This window comes from Saimiri boliviensis, chromosome 8, assembly GCF_048565385.1.
Source record: "Saimiri boliviensis isolate mSaiBol1 chromosome 8, mSaiBol1.pri, whole genome shotgun sequence".
NCBI classification, from domain to species: Eukaryota; Metazoa; Chordata; class Mammalia; order Primates; family Cebidae; genus Saimiri; species Saimiri boliviensis.
The window spans coordinates 96,070,414-96,091,805 of record NC_133456.1 but is presented as its reverse complement, the minus strand read 5'-3'; the positions used below and the strand labels follow the sequence as shown (position 1 = coordinate 96,091,805).

Below are 21,392 nucleotides of genomic sequence, written 5' to 3'. Positions count from 1 at the left end.
TTAATTTTTCTAAACCATTGGTCAAAATCTTGTGATTACCAGAGAAGTTCCACTTCAGCCTGTCTGTTAAGCCAGGCATCTGCTCACATCTCATTTTTAACCGAGCTAAAGGTAGGTCTCAAGACCATGACCGGATCTGGACTTTGGCTTAACATTATCTGTTCTAGAGGGGAAATGCCATTGTGCCTATGAAGACATAACCCAGTTTTAGAAGTTTCTAGAAGCAGTGATGTGACAGATACCCCCCTCCTCTGAGATGAGAACATGGCTCTATGAAAGCAAGTTTCTGTTTGACTCTTGCTGATGTGTCTGTGTCTTCCCTTGTTTTTTCTTTTTAAGATGGAGTCTCACTCTGTTGTTCTGACTGGAGTGCAGTGGTGCAATATCGGCTCACTGCAACCTCTGCCTCCCAGGTTCAGGAGAGTCTCCTGCTTCAGCCTTCCCAGTAGGGGGGATTACAGGTGCCCACCACCATGCCTGGCTGATTTTTATACTTTTAGTAGAGGCAGCATTTCACCAGGTTGGCCAGGCTGGTCTCAAAATAAAAAATTTTTTAAGTTACCTGGGCATGGTAGTATGCACGTGTAGTCCCAGCTCCTTGGGAGGCTGAAGCAGGAAAATTGCTTCAACCAGGAGTTCAATGCTGTGGTGAGCTATGATTGTACCATTGCACTCCAGTCTGTGTCACAGAGCAAGACCCTGTCAAAACAAAAAAAAAAGGAAGGAAGGAGGGAAGGAAGGAAGGAAGGAAGGAAGGAGGGAGGGAGGGAAGGAAGGAAAAAGCAAAGTTTTAAAACTTAAAAAAAGGAAGAATCATGTATGTAATGAACACGCATGTACCCTTCACCGAGATTCACTCATCGTTTATAAAATTCTGTCACATTCCTGCTTTATTTTTTCCACCATTTATCTCTTAAGAACAAAGACATTCTCTTATACAATGCATGTATCACAGTACAATGATCATGCCCAGTAAATGGACATTATTTAATACTATATTTTGATATATAGTTCATATTCAACTTTTCCAATTACCCAAAAATGTCTACTTTTCTTAAGAGTCAAGACAAGTTACTTTGTTCAATTTGCAGAATGTTCCTCAGTTTGGATTTAGCTGATTGAATCCTCTTGATTTTGGTAGCAGTATTATGGAGGTGAGGCTGTGTCCTTGGGGGATGGCATCGGTGGAGCACATGATGTCTCATGGTCCCATTATTGATACTTCTAAGTTTGATCATTTGGTTAAAGTCATGTCCACCAGATTTGCTCAATTAAAATTGTTTCCTTGATAAGTGTTAAGTGATAGTTTTCATACAGTTTTACTTCTGAGTCTTATTGCGCATTTTGGGGCCATATTCTCATTTTTTTCACCTACCCTGGAGTTTGACTTTGCAGAGTGGAATGATACTTCTAGTGAAGACCATGTTCTTCACCCATCTTTCATCTAATGGTTTATTAGGTCATTGTTTATTCCTGCCACCCCCCATGGTGGTTGTAGAATTGTGTCTTTTTAAAACCACCATGAGATACCATCTCACACTAGTTAGAACGGTAAGCATGAAAAAGTCAGAAAACAATAGATGCTGGAGAGGATGTGGAGGAATAGGAACACTTTTACACTGTTGGTAGGAGTGTAAGTTAGTTCCACCATTGTGGAAGACAGTGTGGCAATTCCTCAAAGATCTGCAACCAGAAATACCATTTGATCCAGCAATCACATTACTGGGTATATACCCAAAGGATTATAAATCATACTACTATAAAGACACATGCACATGTATGTTTACTGCAGCACTATTCACAATAGCAAAAACTTAGAACCAACCCAAATGCCCATCAGTAATAGACTGGATGAAGAAAATGTGGCACACATACACCATAGAATACTATGCAGCCGTAAAAAGGATGAGTTCATGTCCTTTGCAGGGACATGGATGAAGATGGAAACAATCAATCTCAGCACACTAACAGGAACAGAAAACCAAATACCACATGTTCTCATAAGTGGAAGTTGAACAACGAGGACATATGGACACAGGGAGGGGAACATCACAGACTGGGGCCTGCCGGGGGGTGGGGGGAGAGCAAGGGGAGGGAGAGCGTTAGGACAAATACCTAATGTAGATGATGGGTTGATGGGTGCAGCAAACCACCATGGCATGTGTATACCTATGTAACAAACCTGCACATTCTGCACATGTATCCCAGAACTTAAAAGTATAATTTTTAAAAAAATAGAATAAAGATATTAAAAACCTTTTTTAAAAAAACTATCATTGTCTCTTCTACTGCTCTCCCTTAAGCTGTTAACCTATTCAGCAAATACTTTTGAATATTTTCCATTACCAATGTAAGCGCTATGCTTAGCAACGGAACACAAAGGTTAGTGACACAGCCTCGACCCCTGCCCCGATGGAGCTTGAGTGAATATAGTATATTTCTAAGTTTTTTGAGTGAAGGTCTCACTCTGTCACCTGGGCTGGAATGCAGTGTTAGATCACAGCTCACTGCAACCTCAAACTCCTGGGCTCACATGATCCTCCTGCCTCAGCCTCCCAAGTAGCTAGGTGCATGCCACCACATCCTGCTTTTAAAAATTTTTTATAGAGGCTGGATCTTGCTGTGTCACCCAAGTTGGTAGTTTTTTAAATTTATCCATTTATTTAACAAATATTCACTCAGAGTCTATCCTGTATCTACGTTGTTCTATTTACCAAGAATCCAACAGTGAACAAAAACAGTCAAATCCCTGCCCTCATGGGGCTTACACTCTAGTTGATGAGCAAGAAGAAAACATAATTAGAGAAAGCCTAGATGGTGGAAAGGGTTGATTTTGAAATAGGTCAGGGGAGAATTCAATAATGGGGAGACATTAAAGCAAAGACCTAAAGGCAATGAGAGAGCAGCTGTTTGGGTGAGTGGGGAACAGGTGTTCCAGGCAGAGAGAAAAGCATGAGTGAATGCACGCTCACAGGGTTCGAGTAACAGCTGAGAGACTCATGTTAGCAGAGCACAACGGAGATAAAATCCAAGAGGCCAGGGAGTAGGGTGGGGCAGGGTGGAGGTGGTTGGGAAGGCAGCTGAATGTATGAATTAGAAAGAGGTGTTTGGGGCCAGGCACGGTGGCTCATGCCTGTAATCCCAGCACTTTGGGACTCCAAGGTGGACAGATCACTTCAGGTCAGCAGTTTGAGACCAGCTTGGACAACATGGTGAAACCTTGTCTCTACTAAAAATACAAAAATTAGCTGGGCATGGTGGCGCATGCCTGTAATCCCAGCTACTCGGAAGGCTGAGGCAGGAAAATCACTTGAACCTGGGAGGTGGAGGTTGCAGTGAGCCAAGATGATGCCACTGCCCTCCAGCCTGGGCAACAGAGCAAGACTGTGTCTCTAAATAAATAAATAAGAAAAGAAAGAGGCGTTAGGGCTGGAGATGTGCTTTCAGGGTTGGCAGCCTGCGTTTGGTATTTAAAGCCATGAGACCACCTAAGGAGTGAGTGTAGACTGAGGCCGAAGAGAAATGAGGTCAGGAGGGAGGAGGAGGAATCCACAGAAGAGGCTGGAAGTAGAAGCTGGTGAGGTGGACAGAGATGGAGCCAGGATCCCTGGGGCCTGAGTCGCACAGAATTTTGGGAGGCTCCCTTTTAAAAAGAAAGGAATTTTTTCTCCTTGGGATGGGAGATGGGGTCTCCCTTTAAAAAATACAAAATTATCAATGAAAAATTAGGAACAAGAGTGAATATTTATTTAGAGGCAGAAAGGAAATCATAGTGAATTACCAATTTTTAAAAATTGACACATATAACAAACCTGCATATGTACCTCTGAACTTAAAATATTTTTTAAATAAAATAAAAATATTTAAAATCATGGCTAAGGTAGGAAACAGCAATAATTTATAAAGCATATTTATTATTAATCACTAGAGATCACTGAACCCCAAAAGACTTTCCTATAATACTTTACTGTGAAAAAATTAGTTTTCACTGCCTAAAGTGAAACTCTTTATTTTCCAACATTATTAAAACATACGTACATTTGTAAAAAAAAAATAAAATAAAAATTGACAAGTAACTATAAATATCTAAAAAGCAACATTGTAATCTTTATGATGATTAAATAACTTGCTGATGTATTTTTTCACAATTTTGGTTGCATATTATTTTACCTTCTCTTCTTATAGAGAATAAATTTGAAATACAATTTTCTGTAGGTAATAGATCATTTAGTCTTCCCTCCAGCATCGCTGCTCAAAATCAATTTTTAGGATTCGAGTTAAGAAGTTGAATTTAGCCTGACAGCTCTAGATGGTAAAGCCTCCTCTGTAACTTCCTCTGTGGTTTCTAGCTGTGGCGGTACTTCTTGCCAGGGAACAAGATCTCAGAGAAGTGCAGCCTTTTTTCTTACTAACATGGCACCCTGTAGTATCCAATGGCCCAGGCAACAGCTGGACGGCTTGGCCAGGACCACAGAACCATCAGTTTCCACTCGCATCCCAATTCCTGGGCTGGGGCTGGGGCTGGGCTGGGGCTGACATAAGGTAGCCAGAAAGCCTGGATCAAGGTGACCCCAGGCAAGGAGCAGAGAAGAGCAGCGTTTCCTTTAGACCTTCTCCTTGGGATGGGACATGAGAGCTAATGTCCATGAAATGCATCATGGAAGGGCTCCTGCTGGACTCCAGGTAAAGCGGAAATAATGATGGCCGTCTTCTGGCCCCACTCTAAGACCTAGGAACCCCTACTCAGGTGACCACTCAGCAAGAGAACAGTGTTCTGTGCTGCTTCTGGGGTGCCAGAGAAGACATGCGGTATCAGAAGGGTCCTGCAAGTGAGACGCTCTGAAATGTAAGCTTCTTTATTGGCTTCAAGTTCCATTGACCTCTGTGAAAAAGAAAAGCAGGAAAGAAAACTGTCAGGAAAGCCAAGTGAAGAAAATATTTCCAGGAGGGAGCAATTGATAATATTAAAGGTGGTATAAGATGCTGACTAGGAACCAACCACTGGATTCAGCAACATAGAGGTCATTGGTAATCTCTTTTTTCAAAATAACTTTAATACTGGCATGTTTGAGCTTTTTTTTTTTTTTTTTTTTTTTTTGGTAAACACGGGATTTCGCCATGTTGCCCAGGCTGGTCTCGAACTCCTGAGCTCATCTGCCTACCTCGACCTCCCAAAGTGCTAGGATTACAGGCATGAGCCACCACGCCCCACCGATTGTTGGTAATCTTGACACACAGTTTGGTGACACAGTGCAAACCAAAGTCCAGTTGGGGTAGATTCATGAGAAAATAGAGCCAAGTAGTAGACAGCAAATATACCCAACTATTCACAGGACTTTTGTTTCTAAAAATAAATGTTTGTGATTTTTATGTATTAATATGACATGATAAATAGAATATGTTCTATTTGTGTCTCTTCAAAAAATTCTAAACTGCGTTGTCCCTCTGGTTTTAGGTCACAATGGGTCCTAAATAAAAAAGCAGTTCCCCATTCCTTATATAGACACTCAAAGTAGAAAAAAAAATGGAGAAACTTTTAAAAGTCTAGAGATTTGGCACTTTCTTTCCAACACATGTACATCCAAATGAAACGAGTCTACAGCTTGTCCTCCTGAGCTGGAGGACAGCCAGACTTCATATGCACTGACCTCTGTTTCCCTGTGTCAGCTGTTTTTGCACTTGGGTCCTGGGGAACATTTTTGGGTCTTACTCAGTTCTCTCACTTTTTGCCTAACCTGAAGCTTGACTTAGCAGAGTGTCCCCACCTCATCTTACCACTTATTTCCACATTGCTTGTATGCAAAACATAAAATTTTCACTGATTTTATGCTTTGCATAAAATCACAGCAATGTGGAAATACGTACATTTAAAAATCATCTTTATTTTTATTTTTTTAATTTTAGAGACAGGGTCTTACTTTGCCACTCAGGCTAGAGTGCAGTGGTACTGTCATAGCTCACTGTAGCCACGAACTCTTGGGCTCAAGGGATTCTCCCACCTCAGCCTCCTGAGTAGCTGAGACCACAGGTACACACCACCATACCTGGCTAATTTTTTTGGCAGAGGGGATAGAGATGGGCTCTTGCTACATTGCCCAGGCTGGTCTTGAACTCCTGTCCTTAAGCTTCCCAAAGTGCTGGAATTTCAGGTGTGACCCACTGCGCCGGGCCTAAATTATATTTTTTAAAATGTGGTAGCCCATCTTATTAAGAGTGTGTGTGTGTGTGTGTGTGTGTGTGTGTGTGTCCATACGGCAAAATTCCAAGACTTTCAAAGCACTCTTAGTATTTTTAAAAATTGCTGAAATAAATCATGTCATTTCATGATTAGTTTTTTATTTAAAATGCTATTTACAGCTAACTTTGACATGACAATATTGCTTACAAAAGAACCCTGTTGTCCTGGTTGTTCCTTCCCTATGACCCTACATATGCATTTACACGTGTCCATATGAATTTTGTTTGTGACTCACCACATATTAGTCTGAATTGATCATTTGATTATACGCCTACAGGTTTCCCCCTATTGATTCAATAACTACCTGCTAGCCTATTTCTGTCTCTTTTTTTTTTTTGGTGGGGTGGGGGGACAGAGTCTTGCTTTGTTGCCAGGCATCAGGCTGGAGTGCAGTGGCACAATCTCGGCTCACTGCAACCTCCACCTCCCAGATTCAAGTAATTCTTCTGCCTCAGCCTCCTGAGTAGCTGGGACTACAGGCATGCGCCACCATGCCCAGCTAATTTTTGTATTTTTTTTTAGTAGAGATGGGGTTTCGCCATGTTGGCCAGGATGGTCTCGATGTCTTGACCTCGTGATCTGCCTGCCTCGGCCTCCCAAAGTGCTGGGACTACAGGTGTGAGCCACCGCGCCCAGCCTAGACTATTTCTTAAGATTTTCACTGATCTCAGGCATTCAGTGCAAAGCGTGTTAAGTTGGCCCAAGAGGTTTCTTCATGTTAGTTCTCTGTTGAGTGAATTATTACATGATTTATAATTTTAGAGATGCTTCTGTTTCCTGTTTTATGCCACACAGAAGCCTCGGCTTCCCCTTCCTCCTCCCCTAAACATTGCAAGAACCTGTAACCATATGCTGTGTTATTCTGTGAACCACTTCCTCTTGATAAAATGCTTTCATTGCATTTTGAAAAAATACAGCACTGAAGGAATCAGGTAAAATTCAGTATTCTAAATTATTTCCAATCACACTGTCACAAGCGACCTCACAGTATCCACCAGCATTAGTGAGCATCTGGGTTCTGCAGTGCAATTTTCGTCCTAAGTGCAATCCCACTTATAATCTTTTTTAAACTTATTCTCCTTTTTTGTATCTGCAGTTGTAATATGTTGACTGATTTATTTCCTAGGAAAAAAAAACATTGCCAGATAGTTTATAATTTTAAAATAATAAAATATCAATGGAGACTGGGAGATACTGCCTCAGATTTTTTAAACTTATTTCTCATCAATTCCAGTTCTATTTTAGTTTTGGCAATCTAGTTATAGACTCAAAACATTATAGGGTGAAAAAAACAACAGTCCCTTTAATCCCAGCACTTTGGGAGGCCAAAGCAGGTGGATCACCTGAGATCAGGGGTTTGAGACCAGCCTGGCCAACATGGTGAAACCCCTTCTCTACTAAAAAAAACACACACACACACACACACAAACAAAAATTAGCTGGGCATTGTGGTGAGTGACTGTAATCTCAACTACAGGAGGCTGAGGCAGAATTGCTTGAACCTAGGAGGTGGAGGTTGCAGTGAGTCAAGATCAGGTGATTGCACTCCAGCCTGGGCAACAAGAGCAAAACTCTATCTCAAGGGGGAAGAAACAAGCACACACAAAAAAGCAGTCAGTACTAGGATGCAAACACTTTTCTTTAACTGTCTTCAACATAGAAAGATGTGCAGTGTACAGATGAATTCACTGACGAGAAGAAATACAGCTGTGGAAAACTGACACAGGAAAATCTTCCAGAAATTTGTTTAAACCTCCAACCATGTCTAGGATCAATACATGTTTGATGACTGACTGACATTGCATAAGCTCGATCAAGTTACTTATCTCTGGATGCCTCAGTTTTCTCATCTAAGCGGAACATAAAGTGCTCTCATTTCACCTAGGGCATGAGGATGAATTTAATCAGTCAACATATGTAATGCACCAGGACAAGACCTGGCACGGAATGAGAACACCTAATAGTTATTCACCGTTCCTTTTACTATAATCAGGCAGGTAAAGAGAATGGGGAGATTTCTCTCTCTCTCAACCCCAGCCATGACCAGAAGCAATTGAGTGGGGAGTTTTCTTCTTGGTAGACAAACTGGTAGCAACTTCTCTGGTAAAACAATGCAGGCTAATTCTAACCTGTCTGAATTTCATTGACTGTGACTTATTTGAATAATCGCAGAGTCATTTTGATACCTCCTCTGTTGTTTCATTTTTATTTATTTTTATTTATTTTGAGCCAGGGTCTCGCTCTGTTGCCCAGGCCGGAGTGCAATAGTGCAAACATGAGTCACTGAAGCCTTGAATTCCTGGGCTCAAAAATACTTCCTGCCTCTGCCTCCTGAGTAGCTGGGACTACAGGCATATATCACCATGCCTGGCTATTTTTATTATTATTATTTTTTTTTGTAGAGTCAGGGCCTTGCTCACAAATATTCTGTTTTGTCTTGTCTTTTCATTCTTAGTGCTCTAAAATTTTCATTCTGTTAATGGTATTAGTATCTTAATCCAAGTAAAGACTAAGCATAACTAAAAGTAATGCTGAAAAGGTGAAATTTGCAACCATTCAAACCAGCTTAGACAATCCATGAGTTTGTAATATCTTACTATGGTGCTACAAGAACTCAGGGTTTTGACAGAAAAGATCCTTATAAAAATATAAATAATATGAGTTTCTTCATTGTACTGACAGTTGCTGCCACTGAAAACATCAACTCTGTAAACCCAAAACTTGATCATCACAGGAAGATCTTAACAACTTTTTTATTTTATGCAGAAGTTGTTAAGACCACTTGGTTTGTTTTGTTTTGTTTTGTTTTTGAAATTGAGTCTTGCTTTATCGCCCAAGCTGGAGTGCAGTGGTGTGATCTCAGCTCACTGCAACCTCCACCTCCTGGGTTCAAGTTATTCTTGTGCCTCAGCCTCCTGAGTAGCTGGGATTAAGGAGTGAACCACCTCGCCCAGGCTTGTTTTGAACTTATGTGAAAAATAGTGTATCTTTTCATTTGTTTTCTGTTTTATTTAAAAATTCTTATTATAAACAATTTTGTTATTACATATTTAATATATAAAATGATACACTTTTATGAGTAAATCTTTTCATTTTTAAGTGCATCAAGTAACCCCTTAATTTAATACCATTCAGCTCAAAATTCAGTTTCTAGCACAAAATTATCACATATTGTTATAACAAAGGAGTATTTAAATGTGTTTATGTGTTCACTTTGGTTCTTATTGATTAGGAAATTTAAAATAAACACACAAAATTAGTTATATGATGTAAATAAAGAAATAATGAAGATAGAAAACATAACTTGTATTTATTTACTACACAATGATTAACCTATTACTGGAAATGTTAACTGGCTTTAGATTGAATTAGCGAAGAAGAAAAGTCATTGATACTGTCACTCAAGTTGCATGGTAGTTACCAGAATTCTTCTCAAAGCAACTAGCATTTTTGGTTTGAAAACTGATTCAGGCCTAAATAGATGTGAGCCCCAGTGAAACCTTGTTTACCAACAAAACGTATCTGTGTAAGTATCAATATTTACTCACTTGGAAAGAGCAGTGGAAAAAGAGAAATAGTGTTATAGTGAATAGGGTTCCCCAAACCTGTACCTATAGCAGCAGCTTAGCAACAGACTGTTTAATTGCTCTGATAGTTCCCAAAAACATGTTATTTGACAGCCTCTGAGGACTGTCTGGCCCTGGAATGTGACATTTCCGAGTGGGTCACACCAGGAGCCGTGTAGAAAGTGTAGCCAGTCAAGTGAGAGGGAACTTTCTATGCAGCTTGAGATCTGGACTCTAGCCCAGTTCTTCTCGTTAGTCTGGGAAGTTACTTAATCTCTTTGGGTTTCCAACAAAGCATTTCTGAACACAAACATCGACAAGATCTGATTCTTACTTAACAACAACTCCCAGGCTTCTAAGAGATTCTAACAGGATAACAAAAAGTGTGTGATTCCATGTGGCAAATGCCGATTGCAAGTTTATGCCAAGTATTGTTGGCTATTTTGTTTAAATGTCACAAGTCCGTGAATTAGACATTATTGTTCTCCTTGTTTTACAAACTGATCAGGGAGATTAAGTACCATATCAAGGTGGTTGTTAAGGCCAGGATTTACTGACGTGTTTACCAAGTGCAATGGATAGCAAATCTCTCTGCTGGGAGTAAAGATACCATTGAAGTATCGCCATGAAAGCTGGATTTTGAATGATCAGTAGGATTTTATGAAGGAAATATGGACAGAGGAGGGTGTTATTTAAAGGGAATAGTATATACAAAGACAAAAAGAGTTCTAAAAAGCCTGTTCAGAAAACATCAAGGGTCCTGAGGCCAGGTATGGCAGCTCGTGACTGTAATCCCAGCATTTTGGGAGGGTGAGGTGTGAGGATCACTTGAGCGCAGGAGTTTGAGACCTGGTTGGGCAACATGAGACCCTGTGTCTACTAAAAATAAAATAAAATATTGTAAAAAAAAAAAAAAATTAAAAAATTAAAGGCCCCAAATGACAATTTGCCCCAGATGGGGCAGATTAGGAAGCACTTTGAAAGACATGCTGAGTACCTGAATGCTCTCCGCGTCATCAGAAGCAGCCAGGGAACGTTTTTAAACAGGCGAGTGACACATTCACGTTTGTATTTTCAATTTGCAGCAGTGGAGGTGGTGAGTACTGTTGGGGAGTCTGGGAGGCTGGAGGCTGGGTGAGCTGGTGAGGTGTCAACTGTGCCTTGACAGAGAGAATGAAGGCAAATAGGAGCCTTCTACAGAAAAAGCCAACAGATTCTCTGACCGACTGCATGGAAAAGTGAGAGGTGTAAAGGATTATACTAAGGGTTCTAAGTCAGACTGATGAGTGACTAATGACCTTTTACCAAGTTAAGGCTCGTGGGAACAGAATTCATTGTGGGGAGTAATGAGTTGGAGCTGCTTAGAGGGAAACGCCTGGGGGATGTTGAGTTGGCTGTTTTTGGGCAAGCTGCCCTGACCGATGCAATAAGGGCCGCTCTGATCTAGGTCCAAAATTATGACTGGAATTGCCGATCTCCATGGCATCCCAAACTTCTTGCAAACTGAGTTAAATGTGTGAGATTAACTCTGCCGTTGATATAAACATATGTCCTGTTAAACGTATGCATCACAGTACTTGGGATAAGTGTTGAAAAGGCATATTTTTGAAGTTTATCCAGGTGGAAAAGAGAAACTGTTTAAGGATAACAGCTGAAGTCTAGAAATATTAAGCATTAGGGAAAATTTCCTTATTGTTCCGGGAATCTAAGGCAAAGTTTTAGCCTGGACAAGAGGCTTCAATCACCTCACCCCTCACCTATCCAATAATAACAACAAAATCTAGCTGATTTTGTAGTATTCCAATTTGTTTTTCATCAGCAACTTGTCGTTCCTCCCAAGACAAAATGAACTCAGAAATGACATACTCACAAAAAGATTCTAACTCCACCCAGTCACAATGTGAACATGGCTTGTTTGCAATGCATTGCTTTACTATGGCAACTCCTCCCTGGCTTTTTCAGGCTGCTAACACGAATAACACTTTTAGCTTCACGGCTGAGTGTTTTCTTTTCTCTCTCCTTCTCTTTTAGTCTTTATTTTGACCTTTGGAAAATACCACACGTACATATAGGCACAGCCCTATTTTCTTACACTTACGGTGGCTCACGCCCTATTTTCTTACACATGCATATGGTATATACATGTGTATAACTCTCGTCTGTCCATTCCAAAAATAAGGTTTTCTTGCAGAGAGGGCAATTATGTAGTATGACTGAATTGATAGATTAATAATTTTTGTTACAAATCGCCCTTAAGTCAGATGTCTTCTTATGTTCACCATGGGTGCAATTGCGATCCATTCACTAGCAAGTTTACTTTTGACTGTATGTTTCAGCACAATTTTGATGTTGACTCCATTTAATAATTCAATAAGAGACTCTAGGGAAAGAAATGAAAGAGCAGGGGAAAGGGCAGAGGGAAAGATTTTCAGCAGATGAATGCAGGGAGAGGTCACGAGAAGGTGCTGCTATTTTGAGTTATTTCCATCTTAGGTGGATGATTCACTGTGGCACGTCATTAACCTGTTATACAGCCGTGGTGTGTGCAGCTTGAGAAACGAAGGCCTTTGGCCTCAGTGGGTTTTTCTGACTCACTGATATCACATTTCAATACTTTATTTTAGTGCTTTTCCAAATTTAAAGTTCAGGAGAATGAATCAACGGCAAGATTCTTCTTACTCAAATTATCTTTGGTTCCTGTAAGTTTATTGTAATGCTGGTTGGCAGTTTTGAGGTCGGCAAATAAATCCATATTTATTCTTATGAAATGGATTACTCTCATTTAAAAAATCTACAATGTGTTAACACCAATAATTACTCTTAACTTTTTCTGTTAATAATAATTCATCTGAAGGATTCCTTTACTTTCTCACATTATAATCAAATAGAAATTCACATGAGCAGTTCTGAAACTTTATTGTTTATTCTGCCAATTTCCCTTTATTAAAATAACTAAAAACACCATAAGATTTTTAATATCACATTAGTTGTTTTGGGAGACAGGTTGTGAAACCATGGAGATAATGTCTGTTTAAATACTTTCTGCCATTTTGTAGGTTTTTTTTTTTTTTTTTTTTTTTTTTTTTTGACAGAGTCTCAGTGTGTCACCCAGGCTGGACTTTGGTGACAACATCATAGCTCACGTAGCCTCAACCTTCTGGGTTCAAACCATCATCCCATCTTAGCCTCCCAAGTAGCTGGGACTATAGGCACATGTACCCACTTGGCTGACTTTTTGTAGAGAAGTCTCGGTATGTTGCCCAGATGGTTTCAAACTCCTGGTCTCAAGCAGTCCTCTCCCCTCCGCCTCCCAAAGTGCTAGGATCACAGGTGTGAGTCACTGTGCACAGCCTTGTAGGAAATTTAAAGAAAGAAGAATATGATTCAGATACTTTGTAAGCAACTAACTATGTGGGGATAAAACCCCACGGGTATGATTCTTCATGCTGACTTCCCTCCTGAACCAGGGCGGGGCCCACCTGCAGCTGTCTTCCTTTCTTCTAGCTGCCATAAACACTTTAAGCCCAACAATACACACAAAATAAGACAAGTATCTTCCATCACCCTTCACTGATGCTGTGTTTGATTCCTCTCTGACTTTCCCTGCACTCATAGACCTGGACCTTCGGTATTTTTCTCACCTGCTGCTTCTATACCTGGGTGCTCACCTGCCTGCTTTGTGTGGTCCGACCCTCAGCATTCACTGAGTGGCTTCCTTGGATTCAAACACACATCTCCCTGTCCCATGTATATGTACACCTGATTCTTTGGGATGTGTCTGCTACTAAGAAATGCTCTTGTTCCGTGGAATCTAGACGTCTCTTAACTGAAGACCCCTTCTTGTCCCCTTCTGACACCTCCTGGCCAACATGGTTTTACAACTTCCGGTTCTCCTGCAAGACACCTCCTCCACTGGACACCAGATAGAGCAGTAAAGAAAATTAGCACACCTCGGCCAGGCGCGGTGGCTCAGCCTGTAATCCCAGCACTTCGGGAGGTCGAGGTGGGTGGATCACAAGGTCAGGAGATCGAGATCATCCTGGCCAATACGGTGAAACCCCATCTCTACTAAAAATACAAAAATTAGCTGGGCGTGGTATCGCATATGTATAATCCCAGCTACTCAGGAGTCTGAGGCAGGAGAATCACTTGAACCAGGGAGTCGGAGGTTGCAGTGAACCAAGATCGGGCCACTGCACTCCAGCCTGGGGACAGAGTGAGACTCCATCTCAAAAAAAAAAAAAAAAAAAAAAAACCACGTCTCATAGCAATTCAAGCATCTGTCCTCCAAAATAAAACATGCAAAACTTCAACCTTGAAATGACTGTAGAATATGCTCAGGGACCTGTAGCTCAGGGTAGCTTTTGTGTTTCCCAAGAGGGAGAGACAAGAAGGAGGGCAAAAGAAGAATCATCGCCGGGAGCAGAACATTCAGATGGAAAATGCCCTCTGGTCGGTGAGGGTGGTAAGGTCACGTAGGAGGGAAAAAATGACTTTTTCTTCTTAAAATAGGGAGAAGGGGAAATATATGATGGAAAATTAAGCAAGAAGATTTCATTATGTCAGATTTCCTAAGCGATAAACCCAAGATAATTGTTGAAGATAATTTGGGAAGATCAAGTGCTAGCTTTGCAGGGTGCATATTTTGAGGATATCTATGATTCACCCAAAATGAATTTACAGCCTCATCTGTTCTGATTGCTCAGCGTCAATGCTATCCTGGGTGCTAAATGTTGCTAATATCAACACTGGCTTATGGAACTGCTCTTGCAACAGAGTTAGTGCCAGATAAGTATTACTGTTATCATCATCATCATTGACATCACTTCACTTTTAAGAATTGTGATATTTTAAAATTCATTTGGTTGGACGCGGTGGCTCATGCCTGTAATCCCAGCACTTTGGGAGGCCCAGGCAGGCAGATCACTTGAGATCAGGAGTTCAAGACCAGCCTGGCCAACATCATGAAACCTCATGTCTACTAAAAATACAAAAATTAGTCAGGCGTGTTGGTGGGTTCCTGTAATCCCAGTTACTCAGGAGGCTGAGGCAGGAGAATTGCTGGAACCCGGGAAGATCATGCCATTGTACTGCAGCCTGGGTGACAGAGTGAGGCTCTGTCTCAAAAAAGAAAAAAAGAAGAAAAAGAAGAAAAGAAAATCATTTGAGTCATTTTTAAGAAAGCAAAGTTAGTATGACAGAGTTTGTTTCATGGACATATTTAATATGGAGACTAAGACACCAGACTAGCTAGAGCTATTAAAAATAAAAATGTGTGACTACTAAAGTATTAAAGTCACTTAAAGGGTAAACTATAAGTTTTCAAGATAATTTTTTCAAGGAAAGATAAATTTGCCTCGACTTGGCCTATTTCAGCCAAACAGTTTATTTTAAATACATACACGTGAAGAGATAATAGTATTACGGTTATGATTTAGAAAAGTATATCAGCCAGGTGCAGTGGCTCATGCCTGTAATCCCAGAATTTTGAGAGGCTGAAGCAGGTGGATCACCTGAGGTCAGGAGTTTCAGACCAACCTGGCCAACATGGTGAAACTCTGTCCCTACTAAAAATACAAAAATTAGCCAGGTGTGGTGGGGCAGGCCTGTAATTCCAGCTACTCAGGAGGCTGAGGCACGAGAGTTGCTTGAACCCAGGTGGCGGAGGTTGCAGTGAGCAAGGATCGAACCACTGCACTCCAGCCTGGCAACAAGAGCAAGACTCCATCTAAAAAAAAAAGAAGAAGAAAGTATCTTTATCTTTATCTTTTAGCACTTCATTCTGAAATAGTTGTGGAAAAATAATATTTGCTTTAAATTATCTAGTGTAGGAAGATATAAATAGAAAAAGATCAGTTGAAAATTATTAAAGCTGGACAGTGTATACAGGAAAATCATTATTCTCTCTGCTTTTGTGCATATTTTAAATTTCCATATAAAAAGAATAAGACACAAATACATGCTTGCACATCCTCAAGTAAATATTGTGATTTGGCTTGAATAATACATACTGATTCTCTACACCCACCAGACTTCTTAGTTTGAGCTATAATTGGCATTCATCTTACAGTGTTTTAGAACATTTTGAAATGTTCTTAGAGGCGGGTGTGGTGGATCACGCCTATAATCCCAGCACTTTGGGAGCCCACGGTTGGGTGGGTTACCTGAGGTCAGAAGTTCAACACCAGCCTAGCCAACATGATGAAACCCCATCTATACTAAAACTTAGCCAGGTGTGGTGGCAGGTGCGTATCATCCCAGCTCCTCAGATAGCTGAGGCAAGAGAATTGCTTCAACCTGGGAGGCGGAGGTTACAGTGAGCCGAGATCACACCACTGCACTCCAGCCTGGATGACAGAGCAAGACTCGGTCTCAAGAGAAAAAAAAGAAAAGAAATGCCCTTAGAAATGGTCTGCGGAAAATTCCTCGTGTTACAGGTGAAACAGTTGATTACCTTTGCCAGGTTACATACTGCTAGTTAGTGGCCAAAGGTCTAGTAATCTCTTCTAACTTCCCAGTTCAGCCTTGCCAAAGATGTCAGGAAACAGAGCAGCCAGTTGTGCCTCACAGTGTGTCCCACCCTATTTTGTCACAAACTTTTCCTCTTCTTTGGCAATTGCTTCATTTGGTTTAGGCAAAGAAAGGTTAAAAGGTAAAAAACGTTTTCTTTCTATTTCTTTTCACTTGATAGGGTGGCCATTTTAGCTCGAAGTGTTTGTAAACCAGCACTATTAAATAAATGTACTAAAATCTGTTATTTTAGAGATATCTTTTGAAAGCAAGGAATTATTGGGTAAATACACTTAATCACTCCTGACATCGTTTTCATGTAAGGTTGTTGTTGTGTTGTTTTGTTTTGTTTTGAGACAGAGTCTCACTCTGTTGCCAGGCTGAAGTGCAGTGGTGCAATCTTGGCTCACTGCAACCTCCACTTCCCAGGTTCAAGCAATTCTACTGCCTCAGCCTCCCAAGTAGCTGGGATTACAGGTTCATGCCACCCCACCCAGCTAATTTCTGTATTTTAGTAGAGACGGGGTTTCACCATATTGGCCAGGCTGTTCTCAAACTCTTGGCCTCAAGTGATCTGCCTTCTCAGCCTCACAAAGTGCTGGGGTTACAGGCGTGAGCGACCACACCCAGCCTGTTTCTTTGATTCCAAGAAGACTAGTTTAGTCTGGAAAAATCAGATTGTGGCTCTGAAGCAATTCTCAAGGTTTGGCACAGTCTTGGACCAAGCAGATTGGATAGAAGTCAGGCGTGGAATTTCAGGCTAACACGAGCCTTCTTCTCAATGTATTTCTCTCCCAACTTATCTACCCATGGATGGGCTCTTGGGGGAAAAAGAGGGATGCAAAGAGTATCCCAGGATCAGGCTTTTATGAGACTGCTAATTATTTCGGTTTCTTCCTTTTTCAGATGGGTGAGTCAAGTGAAGACATAGACCAAATGTTCAGCACTTTGCTGGGAGAGATGGATCTTCTGACCCAGGTAAACTTTCCTTTTTAACTGGCAAATTAGAAAAAAAAATAGAGTTGCAGAATTTGATGATAATATGACAAGGGAGCTGTCTCCTTTAAAACCCTGAAGATTGGCAACATTATATATTTCTGATGTAACAATGATGGTTAAAAAATATAAAGCTTGTTCCAGACTATACTTTTTTGAGTTCAGTTAATTTAATACATTAGTCAGAGATACATCAAGCTCATAGTGTCCAAACATTTACCTATAGAGAAATTTACCCCCAAGCTTACCCCCCTACAACCAGCCTAAGCCATTTCCCTGTGGTTACCTTTATAAAGATTCACTTGGGCCGGGCGCGGTGGCTCAAGCCTGTAATCCCAGCACTTTGGGAGGCCGAGGCGGGTGGATCACAAGGTCAAGAGATCGAGACCATCCTGGTCAACATGGTGAAACCCCGTCTCTACTAAAAATACAAAAAATTAGCTGGGCATGGTGGTGTGTGCCTGTAATCCCAGCTACTCAGGAGGCTGAGGCAGGAGAATTGCCTGAACCCAGGAGGCGGAGGTTGCGGTGAGCCGAGATCGTGCCATTGCACTCCAGCCTGGGTAACAAGAGCGAAACTCCTCCTCAAAAAAAAAAGACTCACTAGGAAAATAGTATCTTTGTGGTTTTTTTAAAATGCAGTGGCACAATCACAGTTCACTGCAGTCTCAACCTCTTGGGCTCAAGTGATCCTCTGGCCTCGGCCTCTGAAGTAGCAGGTGCATGCCACTACACCTGGCTAATTTTCTTTGTAGAGATGAGACCTCGCTATGTTGCCCAGGCTGGATATTATCTTTAGTAAAGACTTTTACCAACTCTTGAGGAAATGCTACATTTTAAAGAACTAAGTGGGAGTTATGGCAGTCTCATGATTAGCCTGTAAGAACTTAGGACCCTCAAAGGAACGTGAAAGCCACTCAGCCATAGACTGAGAAAAAAGCTCCTAGCATCAAGATCAGATTGACTCAGAGGCTACCAATCCCCACCGTCAGTGCCACTATGGCCTGGCAGCTGCTAACCCAGGGGCCCCTCAGCCAGGTTACAGTCAGGTGAGCTTTAGAGTGTCTTATAGTGTGCTCATAAAGGCATCTTTGATTGACAGGATAATCAGCTCATCACTTTTCTGAATAAAATATTGATATTTTATTCAGAAGAAGAAGAAGCCAATATTCTTAAATAAGCTAGGGGTCTTCAAAAGCTTTCTAAAAAAATAAATGAATAGTCTGTGTTTTGAAAGACTATTTATTTTAGGAAAAAATAAACCAATTCTAGGCCAGGTGCGGTGGCTCATGCCTGTAATCCCAACACTTTGGGAGGCCAAGGTGGGCAGATCACAAGGTCAGGAGTTCGAGACCAGCATGGACAATTGAAGAAACCCCATCTCTACTAAAAATACAAAAATTAGCCGGGCATGGTGGCAAGCACTTGTAATCCCAGCTACTCTGGAGGCTGAGGCAGGAGAATCACCTGAACCCAGGAGGCAGAGGTTGCAGTGAGCCAAGACTGTGCCTTTGCACTACAGTCTGGGTGACAGAGTGAGACTCCTTCTCAAAAAAATTGAAATTAAAATTAAAAATAAACCATTTCTAGTTAGCATCTACTTTATATTCCCAGTAAGATTTAGAAAGGTTTAGATTCTATGAAAGAAGGGATAAGACATAAGACAGTAGGCTTAGAGAAAAGGGTGTTGATTAAAAGATGTTAGGATGGCAACCACATTTCTCCTTCCTTCCTTCCTTCCTTCCTTCCTTCCTTCCTTCCTTCCTTCCTTTTCTTTCTTTTTGGAAATGGAATCTCGCTCTGTCACCAGACTGCAGTGCAGTAGCACTATTATGGCTCACTGCATTCTCTGCCTCCCAAGTTCAAGCGATTCTCCTGCCTCAGCCTCCTGAGTAGCTGGAATTACAGGTGCACACCACCATACCCAGCTAATTTTTGGTAGAGATGGCATTTCAGCATGTTGGCCAGGATGGTCTCAATTTCTTGATCTTGTGATCCTCCCCACTTGGCCTCCCAAAGTGCTGGGATTACAGGCGTGAGCCAATGTCAACCACATTTCTAAGATGAAGACTGTGTTTTCTCCTTCCATGGCGAGGGAGAGTTTAAGTGAATGTGTGTGGTCTCTCTTTGCCCATTCAGCCAGTGGGGGAAGTGTTCTGATGGGTCAGAGTCTGGCATTTTTGCAAGACCATATTTAAGTATAGTTACTGTAAATCAAGAACAGGAAAGAGACTGGGCATGATGGCTTGCTCCTATAATCCCGGCATTCTGGGAGGCTGAAACAGGAGGCTCACCTGAGCCCAGGAGTTCAAGACCAGCCTGGGTAGCATAGTAAGACCCCTGCCCCTCTCATTTTTATTTAAAAAAATAAAAAGAATCAGAAAGAGGCCCCTTTGAGACTCTCATACCTGCCTTCATGCAAAGCCCTTTTGGTTTTTGCTTTTTCTTTGTTTTGCCCAAGTGGTTGTAGTCAGTCATAGGTTTGCTTGGCTAAATAGCCCTGCCAAACAGGTAGGTTCTCAAGATTATAGGCTAAGGAAATATTTTGCTGTGACAGACTGCATCCTCAAACAGCTTTTCTCCTTCAAGTAACTGGATATTTCTTTGATGTCATTACTTAGGTCCTTACAGAATTATATATATATATATATATATATATAGTGTGTGTGTGTGTGCGTGCGTGTGTTCACCATTACAAGAAAGTATTTGTTCCTTATAAAAATTAACTCAACTACCTCATTCTCATTGCTCTCAATTGCCGTGTTCTGTTTCAAGACCTTCTTTCTAGAATATTTTTTTAAGCTGTAATTTTCTATAGGGGAAAAAACTACATAAAACATTTTCAAGAAACAATATGGTTTTCAGAGAACATACTAAAAGAGAAAATGTGTAAATAATAAATGGTTTTTGACTTGCTGATTGAAATGTGCTACAGAAATGTTTGCATCGTGAATAACTTTGAGGGGGTCTTTTTTCAGAGTTTAGGAGTTGACACTCTCCCTCCTCCTGACCCTAAACCACCCAGCGCTGAATTTAACTACAGTGTGGGGTTTAAAGATTTAAACGGTAAGCATAACAATTTCTTTTCTTAAGTAATTTGAAATCATAATGATGATTCAAATTAGTATGAAACTATAATTTGAAAACTAAATTAAAGGAACCTAAACATCATGATATTCATTGTTAAACTCATGGATTTCAGACTGGATTTTACTGTGTCTGGATTGAATTGAGAGAGTCTAGAAGATATTTTTGCCTGTAATGAAAAGGATCACCATTCTGCATTTGTGAAGAGTCTCAAAATGATCTTGTTTTTTGAAGTAAAAGGAGTTTCTTCTTATTACTAAGCCCATAGAGTAACAAGGAGTAGTATATAAAAATATTAATAAGGAAATGTCCTTTCAGAGATAGAAATGAATTTTTTCATAATGATTAATAAATATGAATAGACTCTTCAAACCATATTTTATTTAAAATATATTTTAATTTATATATAATATATCCTTACATGTAATTTAGTCTACTTGACATTTTTTCGCTTTTTCTGAACTTGTCACTTTATCTGATTTCCAAAACTCTCAGCCATGCATGGCAGTTCACGCTTGTGATCTCAGCACTTTGGGAGGCCAAGGCAGGAGGATTGCTTTGTTGTAACCGAGCGCATTGTAAGGAAAGTGCCAGGCTCTGAGATTTAATCAAAAGTCCTTTAATGCTCAGAATTCTCTCGGCCCCGAAGAAGGGGCTTGATTGCTTTTTATACCTTGCTTAGAGAAGGGGGGGGTGGCAAAGTGGAATTTTACAGAAGCAGAACAAGCAAGTTAGTAGGAGGTAGGTGGTAACCAGGAGGCAGGAGGCTCCCAGGATTGTCGGTTACCAAAGCGGGTAGCAGGGGGGATTTTCCATACTATCAATCACCAAGGGGGGAAGGGTATTCACAATAGCAGGTAGGCTCACCAAGCCTACCTTGTGATTATATGTAATTACAATGGTTACAGGACTGAGAACAGCGTGACCCAAACCTCAGCGGTTCAGGGCTTTTTGAGTACAGCGTAACTCAGTAATGCACCTGAGGGGGCTGTGGC

At 40.9% G+C, this 21,392-nt stretch overlaps 1 protein-coding gene across 2 annotated transcripts in view; it reads left to right on the top strand.

The window, feature by feature from the left end:
* APBB1IP (amyloid beta precursor protein binding family B member 1 interacting protein) overlaps window positions 1–21,392 on the top strand; it is a 121,070-nt gene that overhangs the window by 32,398 nt on the left and 67,280 nt on the right. The window contains exons 3-4 of one of the 2 annotated variants that reach the window (XM_039478965.2): window positions 17,221–17,292; window positions 20,289–20,376. In XM_039478965.2, coding sequence (XP_039334899.1) covers window positions 17,221–17,292; window positions 20,289–20,376 — 160 coding nt within the window. Of the gene's footprint in view, window positions 1–12,903; window positions 17,293–20,288; window positions 20,377–21,392 lie in introns of those variants that run through there. The other variant, XM_074404905.1, reaches the window with a different exon arrangement.